The 14,234-nt window shown below is 42.5% G+C and overlaps 1 protein-coding gene across 2 annotated transcripts in view; it reads right to left on the bottom strand.

The window, feature by feature from the left end:
• mapkap1 (MAPK associated protein 1) overlaps nucleotides 1-14,234 on the bottom strand; it is a 97,268-nt gene that overhangs the window by 41,328 nt on the left and 41,706 nt on the right. For both annotated transcript variants that reach the window (XM_017460346.3, XM_047151764.2), the window contains one exon: nucleotides 12,822-12,998. In XM_017460346.3, coding sequence (XP_017315835.1) covers nucleotides 12,822-12,998 — 177 coding nt within the window. The remainder of the gene's footprint in view (nucleotides 1-12,821; nucleotides 12,999-14,234) is intronic.

Raw genomic sequence — 14,234 nt, 5'->3', positions numbered from 1 at the left:
TTAATGCACCAGTACACCGTTGAAAGATTTAAGTGAAGATGAGTTGACAAAAGTCTATTATTAGAAGTAGAAAGGAGGTTTTTTAGAATTCAGTCAATTAATTCAATATGAATTAATAACATTCAATTAGTTAAGAAATCTTACTTTAATCTTCAGAATTTAATTAATGTGTTAATGTTAATTTGAGTAGTGTGTTTTCAGTTTGAGACCAGTTACTGTGAAACAACTTGTTGAAATGGAGAGAATAAAGTTTTAATTTACATTTCCTTCAGAATTAATTATTATTAATTTAAAAGAAGGCATAACTATCAGTATCGTCCGATATCACGCCGGATAATCGGTTATCGTATCAGCTGAAAATTTTTGTATCTGTGCATCTCTGATACACACATGCATACACAAATACAGTTTTATATATATATATATATATATATATATATATATATATATATATATATATATACACACATACACACACACACACACACACACACACACACGGTATCTCACAAAAGTGAGTACACCCCTCACATTTTTGTAAATATTTGATTATATCTTTTCATTTGACAACACTGAAAAAATGACACTTTGCTACAATGTAAAGTAGTAAAGTAGTAAAAGTAGTCTCTAAAATAAACATATTGTCACTACATGATGCAGAAATACTAGTTTATGCATTCGTCACCTCTAGATTAGATTACTGTAATGCCTTACTGTCTGGATGTTCCAGTAGGAATATAAATAAGCTCCAATTAGTCCAGAATGCAGCTGCTAGAGTCCTAACTAGAACTAGAAGATACGACCATATCACACCGATATTATCAATACTGCATTGGCTCCCAGTAAAATCTCGCATTAATTATAAAATACTTTTATTAACCTATAACGCACTAAATGGTCTCGCGCCACAATATCTAAGCGACCTTTTGGTTTTATATGATCCGCCACGCCTACTTAGATCAAAAGATGCAGGCTATCTGACGGTACCTCGAATAGTGAAGGCTACAGCAGGGGGAAGAGCTTTCTCTTATAGAGCCCCACAGTTATGGAACAGTCTTCCTATTAGTGTTCGGGACTCAGACACAGTCTCAGTGTTCAAGTCTAAGCTTAAAACATACATTTGTTTACTCAAGCCTACCCTGGCTAGATTCTGTTCTACTACTTCGCAGTCATAATTATCTTTTTTCTCCCTCTCTCCTTTCGCCGAGCCCCACACGAATTTATGGAGATACTAGAGATCCAGATCCTTTCTGCCTCTGGATGGAGCTCAAATCTTCTTTAATTCCAGACTGCTAGGACTACGGCTGCACTTAACGCCATACAGACTTCATATAAATCCATAATGAACTTTTTCACAATATCTGTTGTTACCCAGATGAGGATGGGTTCCCTTCTGAGTCGGGTTCCTCTCAAGGTTTCTTCCTCTTAAAACATCTTAGGGAGTTTTTCCTTGCCACCGTTGCCACTCAGTGGCTTGCTCAGTTGGGATAAATTCGCACCTTTAATATCTGTATACCATGTTGATATTTCTGTAAAGCTGCTTTGAGACAATGTCTATTGTAAAAAGCGCTATACAAATAAAATTGAATTGAATTGAATTAAAGTAGTGAGTGTACAGATTGTATAACAGTGTAAATTTGCTGTCCCCTCAAAATAACTCAACACACAGCCATTAATGTCTAAACCACTGGCAACAAAAGTTAGTACACTCCTAAGTGAAAATGTCCAAATTGGGCCCAAAGTGTCAATATTTTGTGTGGCCACCATTATTTTCCAGCACTGCCTTAACCCTCTTGGGCATGGAGTTCACAAAAGCCTCACAGGTTGCCACTGGAGTCCTCTTCACTCCTCCATGATGACATCACAGAGCTGGTGGATGTTTGAGATGTTGTGCTCCTCCACCTTCCATTTGAGGATGCCCCACAGATGCTCAATAGGGTTTAAGGCTGGAGACATGCTTGGCCAGTCCATCACCTTCATCCTCAGCTTCTTTAGCAAGGCAGTGGTTGTTATCATGCTGGAATACTGCCCTGCGGCCCAGTCTCCGAAGGGAGGGGATCATGCTCTGCTTCAGTATGTCACAGTACATGTTGGCATTCATGGTTCCGTCAATGAACTGTTGCTCCCCAGTGCCGGTAGCACTCATGCAGCCCCAGACCATGACACTCCCACCACCATGCTTGACTCTAGACAAGACACACTTGTCTTTGTACTCCTCACCTGGTTGCCGCCACACACGCTTGACACCATCTGAACCAAATAAGTTTATCTTGGTCTCATCAGACCACAGGACATGGTTCCAGTAATCCATGTCCTTAGTCTGCTTGTCTTCAGCAAACTGTTTGCGGGCTTTCTTGTGCATCATCTTTAGAAGAGGCTTCCTTCTGGGACGACAGCCATGTAGACCAATTTGATGCAGTGTGGCGTATGGTCTGAGCACTGACAGGCTGAACTCCCACCCCTTCAATCTCTTCAGCAATGCTGGCAGCACTCATATGTCTATTTCCCAAAGACAACCTCTGGATATGACGCTGAGCACGTGCACTCAATTTCTTTGGTCGACAATGGCGAGCCCGGTTCTGAGTGGAACCGGTCCTGTTAAACCGCTGTTTGGTCTTTGACACCGTGCTGCAGATTTTTTGGTTTCAGATGACTCCGACGTGAGTGAAGGCTCCGCCGACTGGCTGTAACCGCAGACGGCTGAGACCCTCACCGCTCGATCGCACTTCAATACAAACACACGTGCACCCGCACTCCCCTCACAGATCAGAGGGGGCCGACACACTCCGGACCCGCAGAAACCAGCCCAGCGAAGGAAGGCGGCTTCAGCCCGACCGGCCTACATGGCCCGGGGCAAGGAGAATGCCCAGGTCGAAGGTAAGTCACACACACCTCCTAACCCATTCTCGTCTGTATGTCAACAGCTGAGCCAGCAGGGGAACTTTGGCCGGGAGCAGAAAGGGGACGACCGCCTGAAGCATTGCTGGGCCCAGGAGTGGCAGATTGAGGTGGTCAACCTAAACCCAGAACACAGGCTACCCGCCTCCTACTTTTTAGTCAGGGGAGGCCTGCTATACCACCGAACCCAGTGCAGAAGGGAAAACATGGACCTCCTGGCAGTCCCCAAGACCCAAACCCAAACACTGTTGCACCTAGCTCATACCCATCCGCTCAGGGGGCCACCTGGGGGCCCGAAACACCGGGAAAAAACTGAAGGACTACTTCACCTGGCAGGGGATGGACGCAGAGGTCCGGGCCTTTTGTCAACGGTGCCCTCAGTGTCAGCGTACCGCCCCCAGGAAGCCCCCGCCGGTGCTCCTGATCCCTCTTGCCATCGTCAGAGTCCCCTTTGAAAGGATCAACATGAACCTCATAGGGCCGCTCCCCAAGTCCGCCCAGGGCCACGAGTACATATTTGTCATCTTGGACTAGGCCACTCAGTACCCCGAGGCGGTGCCACTACGAAAAACCACCTCCCGCAACATCACCAGAGAACTGGTACTCCTGTTCAGTCGTGTGGGGATCCCAAAGGACATTCTGACCGACCAAGGTACACCTTTTGTGTCCCAGCTAATGTCTGATCTGTGTCGGCCGTTACAGGTGAAACACCTCAAGACGTCCGTCTACCACCCGCAAACTGATGATGGTCGAGAGATTCAACCAGACGCTAAAACAGATGTTATGCCGGGTGGTAGACAAGGAAGGAAGGAACTGGGACCACCTCCTTCCCTACGTGCTCTTCACCATCCGGTAGTGCACCCAGGCATCCACGGGCTTCACCCCCTTCGAGATCCTCTTCGGACAGCGACCTCAAGGACTGCTGGACGTGGCCCGTGAAGCGTGGGATGAACAACTGTCCCCATTCTGCTCAGTCATCCACTACGTGCAGGAGATGCAAAAGAAGATTGACCAGATAACCCCGATAGTTCAGGAGCACATGCGTGATGCCTAGGAAGAACAGAAAAGGGTGTACAACCGTCCCACGCAGCCTCGGGAGTTCCAACCGGGCAATCGGGTGCTCCTACTAGTGCCCAGTAGCTCCTGCAAGTTCCTGGCCCGGTGGCAAGGCCCGTACACAGTCCTCGAGTGAAAAGGCACCATAAACTACTGCCTGCAGCAACCCGGTAAGCGAGCAGAGGAAAAACTCTACCACAGGAATCTGCTGAAGAAGTGCATAGAACCAGTGCCGGTAGTATCGGCAAACACGGCTCTGGACACAGATCACGGCAAGGGTACCTTGATTGAATTGGGGGAAGATCTTAGCCCCACACAAAGACAGGCGCTAACTGAGTTGGTGTACAAATTCTCTGATGTGTTTTCTACCTCCCCAGGAATGACGCAGCTGGTCCACCCTGAGATCAAGACCTCCCCGGGTGTAGTGGTAAGAAAGTGGCCCTACCGTGTCCCAGAGGCCAGAAAAGGGTTTCGAGGCAAGGCCATCAAGAAAGAAGTCTGCCGAATGCTGCGGGACCACATCATAGAGGAGTCCAACAGCCCCTGGTCCAGCCCCATTGTCATTGTGCCGAAGCCGGACGGAAGTATGTGGCTTTGTAATGACTTCCGGAAGCTGAACCAGGTCTCGGAGTTCGATAGCTATCACCTCCCCCGAGTGGACGACCTTGTGGAGCGAATGGGGAGGGCCCGGTTCATATCTACCCTGGACCTAACGAAAGTCTACTGGCAAGTCGCACTGGCACCGGACGCGAGACCGAAGACTGCTTTCAGCATGGCCACTGGTCACTGGCAGTACCGGGTTCTCCCCTTCGGGCTACACATAGCGCCCGCAACGTCCAAGAGGCTGATGGACATTGTCCTGTGACCCCATCATATGTTTGCGGCCGCCTACCTAGACGACATGGTCATCCACTCCTGCACTTGGTCGGACCACCTGTTCCACCTGGGGGAGGTTCTGAAGGAACTCTGGAAGGCTGGACTGACAGCCAACCCCAGGAAATGCCACCTAGGGCTGACCAAGGCACAGTACCTGGGCTACCGTATTGGCCGGGGTATGTTGAAGCCATAGGCGAAGAAAGTCGAGGCAGTGAAAGACTACTCCCGGCCCACATCAAAAGAAACAGGTACGTGCCTTCTTGGGGTTGGCGAGGTATTACCACAGGTTCGTGCCCAAGTTCTCCTCTGTAGCTTCCCCCCTCTCAGAACTTACAAAGAAGGGCCAGCTGGACCGGGTAAAATGGTCTGCGGAGGCAGAGCAGGCATTCCAAGCCATAAAGGAGGCCCTCACCAGCGCCCCAGTGCTACGCAACCCAGACTTCGCCCTCCCATACACACAGATGCCTCCAAGAACAGGCTGGGCGCTGTTCTCTCGCAGACCTTCCACGGAGAGGAACACCAGGTTCTCTACATCAGTCGAAAGTTGTCCCCAGCTGAGAGGAAGTATGCGGCCCTGGCGATAAAGTGGGCCATCGAGGAGCTGCGATACTACCTGGCCGGTCGGCACTTCGTCCTGGTGGCAGACCATGCTCCACTGCAGTGGATGGCCATGGCCAATGACACTAACGCCAGGGTAACCTGATGGTTCCTCTTGTTACAGGATTTCTCTTTCCAGGTCCAGCACCGGGCGGGGACCCACCATGGAATGCAGATGGCCCCTCGTGACGGGATGTACTCTGCGCCCAACACACGACAGCAGTGGGCTCGGAGCTGGGGGGAGGTACTGTGGCGACAGGCCGGTGGCCGGCGCACAGGAAACAAAGATTGCTCCTCCCACGACTGCAACGGTGGCGCTGAAGAGACAGCTCCGCTACAGCGCCACCAATGTTTTGGACGGCCAGAGAGCACGTGGCAGCGGGGCGGGGCCGCAGACACACCAATATCTTGTGAATGGTGAACCGCACGGAAGAATTCCACCATCCAGAGGGCGAGGGGAGAGTACAAAAGGGCGATATTCCACAAGCAAGGGAGAGAGAGAAGTATCTCTGTGCATTAGCACAAGTCTCTGGCGTGTTTTAGGCGATTTCTGCAACGTGTGTATGTCTGCTAATCGCCGTTGTGTGATTTTTTTTTGGTTTCAGAGGACTCCGATGCAAGTGAAGACTCCGCTCCATGGCTGTAACCGGAGACGGCTGAGACCCTGACCGTCCAATCGCACTTCAATACACACACACACACACACACGCGCTCCCCTCACAGACCATCTTAAATAAAGATTTCTCCACAAATAACACTAAAACGGCCTCCTGTGTGTCTGTGCTCCGCCCGCCACTGGCTAAATTCCCTACTATATAATATATATATATATACACACACACACACACACACACACACACACACACATACATACATAATCTCACAAAAGTGAGTACACCCCTCACATTTTTGTAAATATCTGATTATATCTTTTATTTGACAACCCTGAAGAAATGACACTTTGCTACAATGTAAAGTAGTGAGTATACTCACTCTGGTTTTATGACAACAGTGTTATCCTTCATTATCTTTAAATAAAGCACTGGCACATTCAGTACAGCATTTTCCTTCTTGGCCATTGACTGTGACTGACGTCACTTCCAAATACAAAACACACTCCATAGTATACTCCCACCCCCAACACTGGTTGGCAGGTTTCTGTGCAAGGCATCAGAAATGCAAATACAAAGGGATTTGATATTCTGTCTGAATTTTGGCAAGCTCCATAAGCAACCCCAAGGAAGTGAAATAGCAAACGGAGTAATAGCTATTTTGATATGACAAATGCTATTGCAAATGGACTTTGCGTTGCCATTTGAAATTTTGGCAGACACTGTATGTTCATGTAAACGAAAACAGTAATACACTATTTGCATTTTCGTTTGCATGATGTCGATTTACACGTGTACAATTAGGAAATTAAAATTTAAAACTGTCTGCAAAATACTTCCATATGAAGCCCTGAGAAAAGTGGTGATGAGCTGGTTTGTCGTCAGATGGGAAGGCTTTAAAATGTGATTGAACCGATTGGTCAGTTCAACCTGGTAACCCTCATTTCTGCATGATGATCTCGGAATCTGGCAGTCTGTCGGTAGGATATTCTTGTTAGTACAATGTCTCAAAAATACAGTCCCCTGGCTAGTCTAAAACAATACACAGTGTGCATGAAGTTCCCTGTAATTAGATCAGATGCATTTCTCTGTAAATTGGCAGAGAGAATGTTTCTGTAGCTTCTGAATTCATTCTGCTGCTACAATCAACACCAATAAAATTTAGTGAGCCTGTTCCAGAAACAGCCATGCAAGCCCAAGCCATGACACTACCTCCACCGTGTTTGACCAGTGAGCTCGTAATTTTGGATCATGAGCATCTCCTTTCTTTCTCAACAGTTTGGCCTTTCCATCACATCGGTAGAGGTTAATTTACAAACTTTGTGGCTGATCTCTGTATTTCATTGCAAATTCCAATCTGGCCTTCCGATTCCTATTTCTGATGAGTAGTTTGCATCTTTGGTGGTACCTTCACCCTGCACTGTGGAGGTTGTTGGTTATGTCTTTATCGGTGGAACCCAGGGCTCAAACCAAGAGCTATTTGTTTAATTGTTGTTTAATATGTTTAAACAATCAATGTAACAGGGTATACCTGGGCAACAACAAACACCTGTCATAAGTATAACACCTCACAACATTACTCAACAGCAGAAAACCATGACAGAAACAATTTTCTCACCAAGTACTATCGGAACCAAGTACAGAGAGCCATAGATAAAGCTAAAAAGTGGTTTTAGTTGCCCAAATTTTCCACCTAAAAAAGGGAACTCCAAAAGTGTTTTATAAAGAGATGCCATCTCTGGCTGGGATGAGATCAACCAAACTGCAACTTGGACATAACACAATTATTCCTGACTTCAGTAACCAAACATTTGACAATATGTCAGTCATTGCCAAGCCATGCCTCCTATTTTGCCTGCTCAAAACACCTTCCTTCTGATCCATCTAGGTATGTAATATTAATTAATATCTCTGAATGTCTATTCTTAGTTTGAGCCCTAGGGTTCACCTGTGAAGATTGCATTTGTTGTTATTGGGGAAAATCAATCACAGCCGTTGCACAAGCACCGGGCATAGCCAAAACAATTTGGAATTTCCTGAACAAGAAAGAAACCACTGGTGTGCTAGCAACCAGACATGGAACAGATCAGCCAAGGAAAGCAACAGCAGTTGATCAAAGAAACACTGAGAGCTGTAAAGAAAACCCCAAAAACAACAGTTAGTGACATCACCAGCAAAATTCACAAGACAGGGGTGAAGGTATCACAATTGACCATTCAATAAGACTTTAAGTGCAAAAATATAGAGGCCATACACCAAGAGCAAACCATTCATGAGAAGTAAGAATCAGAAGGCCAGATTGGAATTCACAAAGAAATACAGACATGAGCCACAAAAGTTCTGGAACCAAGATTAACATCTACCAAAGTGAAGGAAAGGCTAAAGTGTGAAGAAGAAGGGATCTGCTCATGATACGAAACAGAAGCTCATCGGTGAAGCAGGTTACAGGTAGTGTCATGGGCTTGCATGGCTGCTTCTGGAATGGGCTCAAATATTTAATATACTCTGTCTTCCAATTTACAGAGAAATGCATCCAATCTAATTGGGAGAAACTTCTTCATGCAGCAAGGCAATGACCCAAAAAGCACTGCCAACACAAAGAACTTTATCAGGGGGGAAAAGTGGGAGGTTTTAGACTGGCCAAGTCAATCACCATACCTTCACCCAGTTGAGCATGCATTTCACGTCCTGAAGAGGAGACTGATAGGAGAAACCCCACAAAACAAACAATAAAAGCTGAATTACAAGTCTGGAAAAGCACCAGAAAAGAGTAACACACAAGTTTGGTGATGTCAATAGATCACCAGCTTGATGCAGTTATTGCAAGCAAGGAATATGCAACCAAATGTTAAGTTTAATTACTTTAAGACTATCTATCCTATACTTTTGCTCACCTAAAATTTGGGCGGTCTACCATCAAAGCTGCCATGTTTTAAGTTGTTTAACAAATCTAGATGTAAATATCAGGAAATTAAAGCTTAAATTCTGATCCATCTTCTCATTCATTTTTTAATCTCAAACCCAAAGGTCTTTGATGTGTAACAAAAACAATAGAAGTGATGTACCAACTTTTAAGAGAATTTGCCTGTGAACTGAACAAACCTATTTGTGACCTTTTAAATACCACCTTTCCAAGAAGAGATTAATCCACCACAGTGGAAATATAATCCCTGTCTCCAAATGTCTACTTCTGTCAGTTGATCAATTATTACTAATATTGCTAATCCTCCAACTCAGTAATGCAGCAGAGGAGTCTGCAGTAAATAGAAATAGGGTACAGGTCACAATACTGAGCTTTCTCAGTTTGGTAGAAGGACTGTCAGATCTGCTAAAAATGCACTGATAAGTCTTCTCCACACGTTTTACCTGACTACAGCCAAGAAACCCTCCCCCAGCTATGTGTCAAGGCTGCATTAATGGGCAGTTTTGTTTTCAACCATAGGCAGAGTGTATGTGATTAAGAGGGCTATTCAGACTAGGAAACAATTACTGAGGTGTGACCAAAGGTACCTTATTTTCCTTGCTCTAATTAATAGTGCTGCCACAGATTTAAAAATTGCTGGAAGTATGTGGATGTTCTACAACCCCTGGCAAAAATTATGGAAATCACCATACTTGGAGGATGTTCACTCAAGGCGGTTTTACTTCGTAACAAAAAATTATATATAATATAAAAATAAAAAAATAAAAAATCAGACATGACAACACAATTTTTGTTTAATAGCTGAACATTCTGGCTTCATGAAACATACCTCAACAAGTTAAATAAAATTAATTTTATATTAATTGCATATTTTTCCCTAGATCAAGTAGAAGAAAAAATATGGAATCACTCAATATTGCGGAAAAAAAAAATATAGAATCACCTTGTAATTTGCATTTCTAAAACAAATTCCAGCACAAGTCAAATTAGTCCGCAGTTAAAAGAGTGTGCTTACAGACATTAAGAGTGCTTACAGAACGTAACCTTGGACTTTTTGAAAGGAAATATGGCCTCAGCAAGAGAGTTGGCAATTAAAAATGTAAAGGATTATAGAACTCCTACAAGAAGGAAATCAACACGGAATGTGGCAAAAGATATTGGTTGTTCCCAATCTGTGTCTAAAATTTGGTATAAGTACAGTGCTGTTGAAAAGTATTTGCACACATCCTGATTTCTTCTGTTTTTATGGATCTCATTCTAAATTGTTTTATAAATTTAAACAAAATCTAAGATAAAAACAAAGGCAACCTGAGAAACCCAAAATACAGTTTTTAAATGATAATGTTATTGATTGAAGCAAAAGTTAGTTATCCTTTACCAACTGAGCCTGTGTGAAAATGTATTTGCTCCCATAGTTACTAATTCCCCACATCTATGAAACTGCATTCATAATGGGTTCAGCTGGACTAGACGCAACAAGGCCTGATTACGGTAAACCCTCTTCAATCAAATCAACACTTAAATAGAACTTTTCCAACAGTTTGTAAGACAGCTGTCCCATTGTAAATCTGGTGTAAACCAAACACAGAATTTCACAAAAAGAACATATTTCCTATGGTCAAGCATGGTGGTGCAAGTGTGATGGTGTGGGGATGCTTTGCTGTTTCAGGGCCTGGGCAACTTGCAATAATTGAGGGAAACACAAATTCTACTCTCTACCAGAAAATCCTAAAGGAGAATGTCTGCTCCTCACTGTGTAAATTGAAACCGAATCATAAGCGGATTATGAAGCAAGACAATGATTCAAAGCATAGGAGTAAGCCCTCGTCCTAGAAGTAAGTGAAAAACGTAAAGTAGAAGTAAATCTCCAGTTATCAGAAGCATTTGTTTACAGCTATTGCTGCTAAAGGTGGCACGACCAGATTTTAAGTTTAAGGGGGAAATTAGCTTTTCCACATGGGTGATAGGTGTTTGATAAATAAAAAAATAAAAAATAAAAATTTTTAAAAAAAATTATAAATAAAAACTGTAGTGTGTTTTTACTCAGGTTGCCTTTGCTTTATGATGCATTTCATTTGAAGATCTAAAAGTATTTAGTATGAGATATACACAAAAAAAAGAAGAAATCAGGACAGGGAAAATATAATAGGAAAACATAAGGGTATATCAAGGAAGACAGTAAACCTCAGGACAGAAAACTCAAACCAATATGCCTTGAAAATAAAAAAATGCACAATACAACAAATGAAAAACAAATGGGCGGAAACAAGAGTCAATGTTTGTGACAGAACTGTAAGAAATCGGCTGAATGAAATGGGATTTACATATTGAAAAGCCAAACGAAAACCAGCACTAACACCTAAACAGGAGAAAACAAGGTTACAGTGGGCTAAAGAGAAGCAATCATGGAGTGTGGATGATTGGATGAAAGTGATATTCAGTGATGAATCGCAAATCTGCATTGTCCAAGGAGATGATGCTGGAACTTTTGTCTGCTGTCGTCCTAATGAAAAACTTAAAGATGACTGCCTGAAGAAAACAATCATATGTCCCAACTCATTTATGATATGGGGTTGCACGTCAGGTAAAGGACCAGGGGAGACCTCAATAGTCAATGTACAGGTGTCCAGTGAAATTTTGGACACTTCTCATTCCATCAATAGAAAATAGGTTTGAAGTAATTTTTCATGAAGTAATTTTTCAGGATGCTAATTTATCTTGCCACAGAACAAAGAGTGTTAAAGGTCAACTCAATGACATGGAGAGTAAACAGTCCGGATATCAATCCGATTGAAAATTTATGGTGGAAATTTTAAAAAATTGGTCCACGGCGAAGCTCGATCCTGCAAAGATGAGCTGTCAGCTGCTATTGAAGAAAGTTGGAACCAACTTTTTTGAAGAATATTGTTTTCCATTAGTGTCCATGCCTCAAAGAATTCAGGCAGTCATAAAAGTCATAAAAGAAGGAGCAACAAAGTACTAATTGTGTTTTTTTTGTTGTTGAGGATTCCATATTTTTTTTCCCCTCAACATTGAGTTATTCCATTAATTTTTCCTCTACTTGATCTGGAAAGAAAAAATCCATTAATTAAAACAATTTAATTTAATTTGTTTGAGGCATGTTTCAAAGCAAGAATGTGCAGCTATTAAACAAAAATAGTTTTGTGTTATATCTGTGATTTGTTTATTTGCTACAAAGTAAAAAAGCTGGGTGAGCATCCTCTAAGTGTGCTGATTCCATAAATTTTGCCAGGGGTTGTAAACCTCTTCAAATGTGTGCATTGCAACCAAGGTAAAATGTCCACAGATGGTTCTGGATAATATAGATAACTGGATCCTCAGCAGTAAAATGACACAAACCCTGGCTAAATGCACTACCGTGAGTGAAATTTAAATGCAGTACTATGACAATCAGACCTACAGTGGAATCATAATACAGGAATAAAATATTTTTTTTTAAAAGCAAGCTAACATCAAAGCGTCTGAGAAGTGCCCACTTCAGATATTCACTGTATATATTCATTGCACCTTAGAACACACCTGCTCAGCATGGTATGGAAATCTGACACTAGCGTTGTCGAACTAGATTGTTCAGGAATGTGCATACTCTAATCATCAAGATGCACTGAAAAAACTCTGACTGAACACTCTCCAAGACAGAAGAAACAAATTTTGTAGGCAACGGAACAATGGAAAAAATATCACTAAGCTTCCACTGCGGGCCCTTAAGCAAGGTCCTTAACCCTCAACTGCTCAGTTCTAACTCATTTCATTTGTACACTGGTTTGGATAAGAGTCATCAAAATGAGGTAAATATACATTTAAGTGTCAACAAAAAAAAATAAATTCAGATAACTCACATTCTGACAAAAAGTGACTGCTTGGGGCCTAGTCCTGGAGATGAGTACTTCTCAACCAGAGCAAGCGTGCTGAAACCAAACTTGTGGATGGGCTCATTGGAATCTAGGGGGGGGAAATCTGTATCCACCTCCCCATCATCCTCAGCTATGTGGAGGCAGTATGTGTTGACATCCTCACTGTAGATGGAAGGAACAAAATAGTTGGTATTTCAGGTCAATAAATACATTTTAAGGTATCACTTTGTTTAAAGTCATTACAGTTCACTTCACAGAAATTATAATATTCATGATCAAGGTGCAAACATGAAATCTGCTCATTATCACTTGAGTTCTTCGATTAGTTTTGATATTGCTATCCAACTGCTAGCTGACCAAGCTCTCCACCACATTTTCTGCTCTTCAGCATTAACAGTCACAGGCATTATGAATAGTTAATTCTGGCCTAATTATGGACTGAGTGATGTGTTGAACCTAAAAACTGTTCAAAATGCAATGTAGAGGCAAAATTATTGTAAACATTTTGCGCTTCACAATTGATTTGTACACTGCAGACAATTAAACAGAAAGGCAATTTTTTGGGGGCTCAAACATTTGTTTTGAGAATCTACTTGCTCCAGGGGATAATGCAAATTCATAAAGCAAACAGGAGGAGAATGAACATGTACTGTATTTGCTATGAATATCTTCACATCATTACATTCTGCTCCTGAAACCTACTTGCTCAGTGCCTATAGGGTCAGTGGCAGTTCCAAATGATAGGGAACACATAACTAGCGTTAACTTTAACCCATTCAAACCACTATGGGCGGTGTCTAATACCTGGATACTTCCTGCCACAAGCGCATGAGGTACCGACTCACTTACGGATGACTGAAAAAGTTTTTGGAAATGATTGCTGTGGTCATACAGTGCAACCCATGACTTTGCACTGAGACAGATGATCTGATGAATCAATACAGTGGCAAGAAAAAGTATGTGAACCTTTTGGAATTTCATGGTTTTCAGAATAAATTTGTCATAAAATGTGATCTGATCTTCATCCAAGTCAAGGGTATTGACAAATAAAATAACACAAAAAAGTTATATACACACAATATATATATATATATATATATATATATATATATATATATATATATATATATATATATATATATATATATATATATATATATACACACACACATACACACACACACACACACAGAGCATCTCACAAAAGTGAGTACACCCCTCACATTTTTGTAAATATTTGATTATATCTTTTCATGTGACAACACTGAAGAAATGACACTTTGCTACAATGTAGAGTAGTGAGTGTACAGCTTGTATAACAGTGTAAATTTGCTGTCCCCTCAAAATAACTCAACACACAGCGATTAATGTCTAAACAACAAAAGTGAGTACACTGCT

The sequence above is a fragment of the Ictalurus punctatus genome, chromosome 28 (genome assembly GCF_001660625.3).
Source record: "Ictalurus punctatus breed USDA103 chromosome 28, Coco_2.0, whole genome shotgun sequence".
In the NCBI taxonomy this organism is placed as follows: Eukaryota; Metazoa; Chordata; class Actinopteri; order Siluriformes; family Ictaluridae; genus Ictalurus; species Ictalurus punctatus.
Note: the sequence above shows the minus strand (reverse complement) of the source record. Positions and strands in the feature narration are given on the sequence as shown.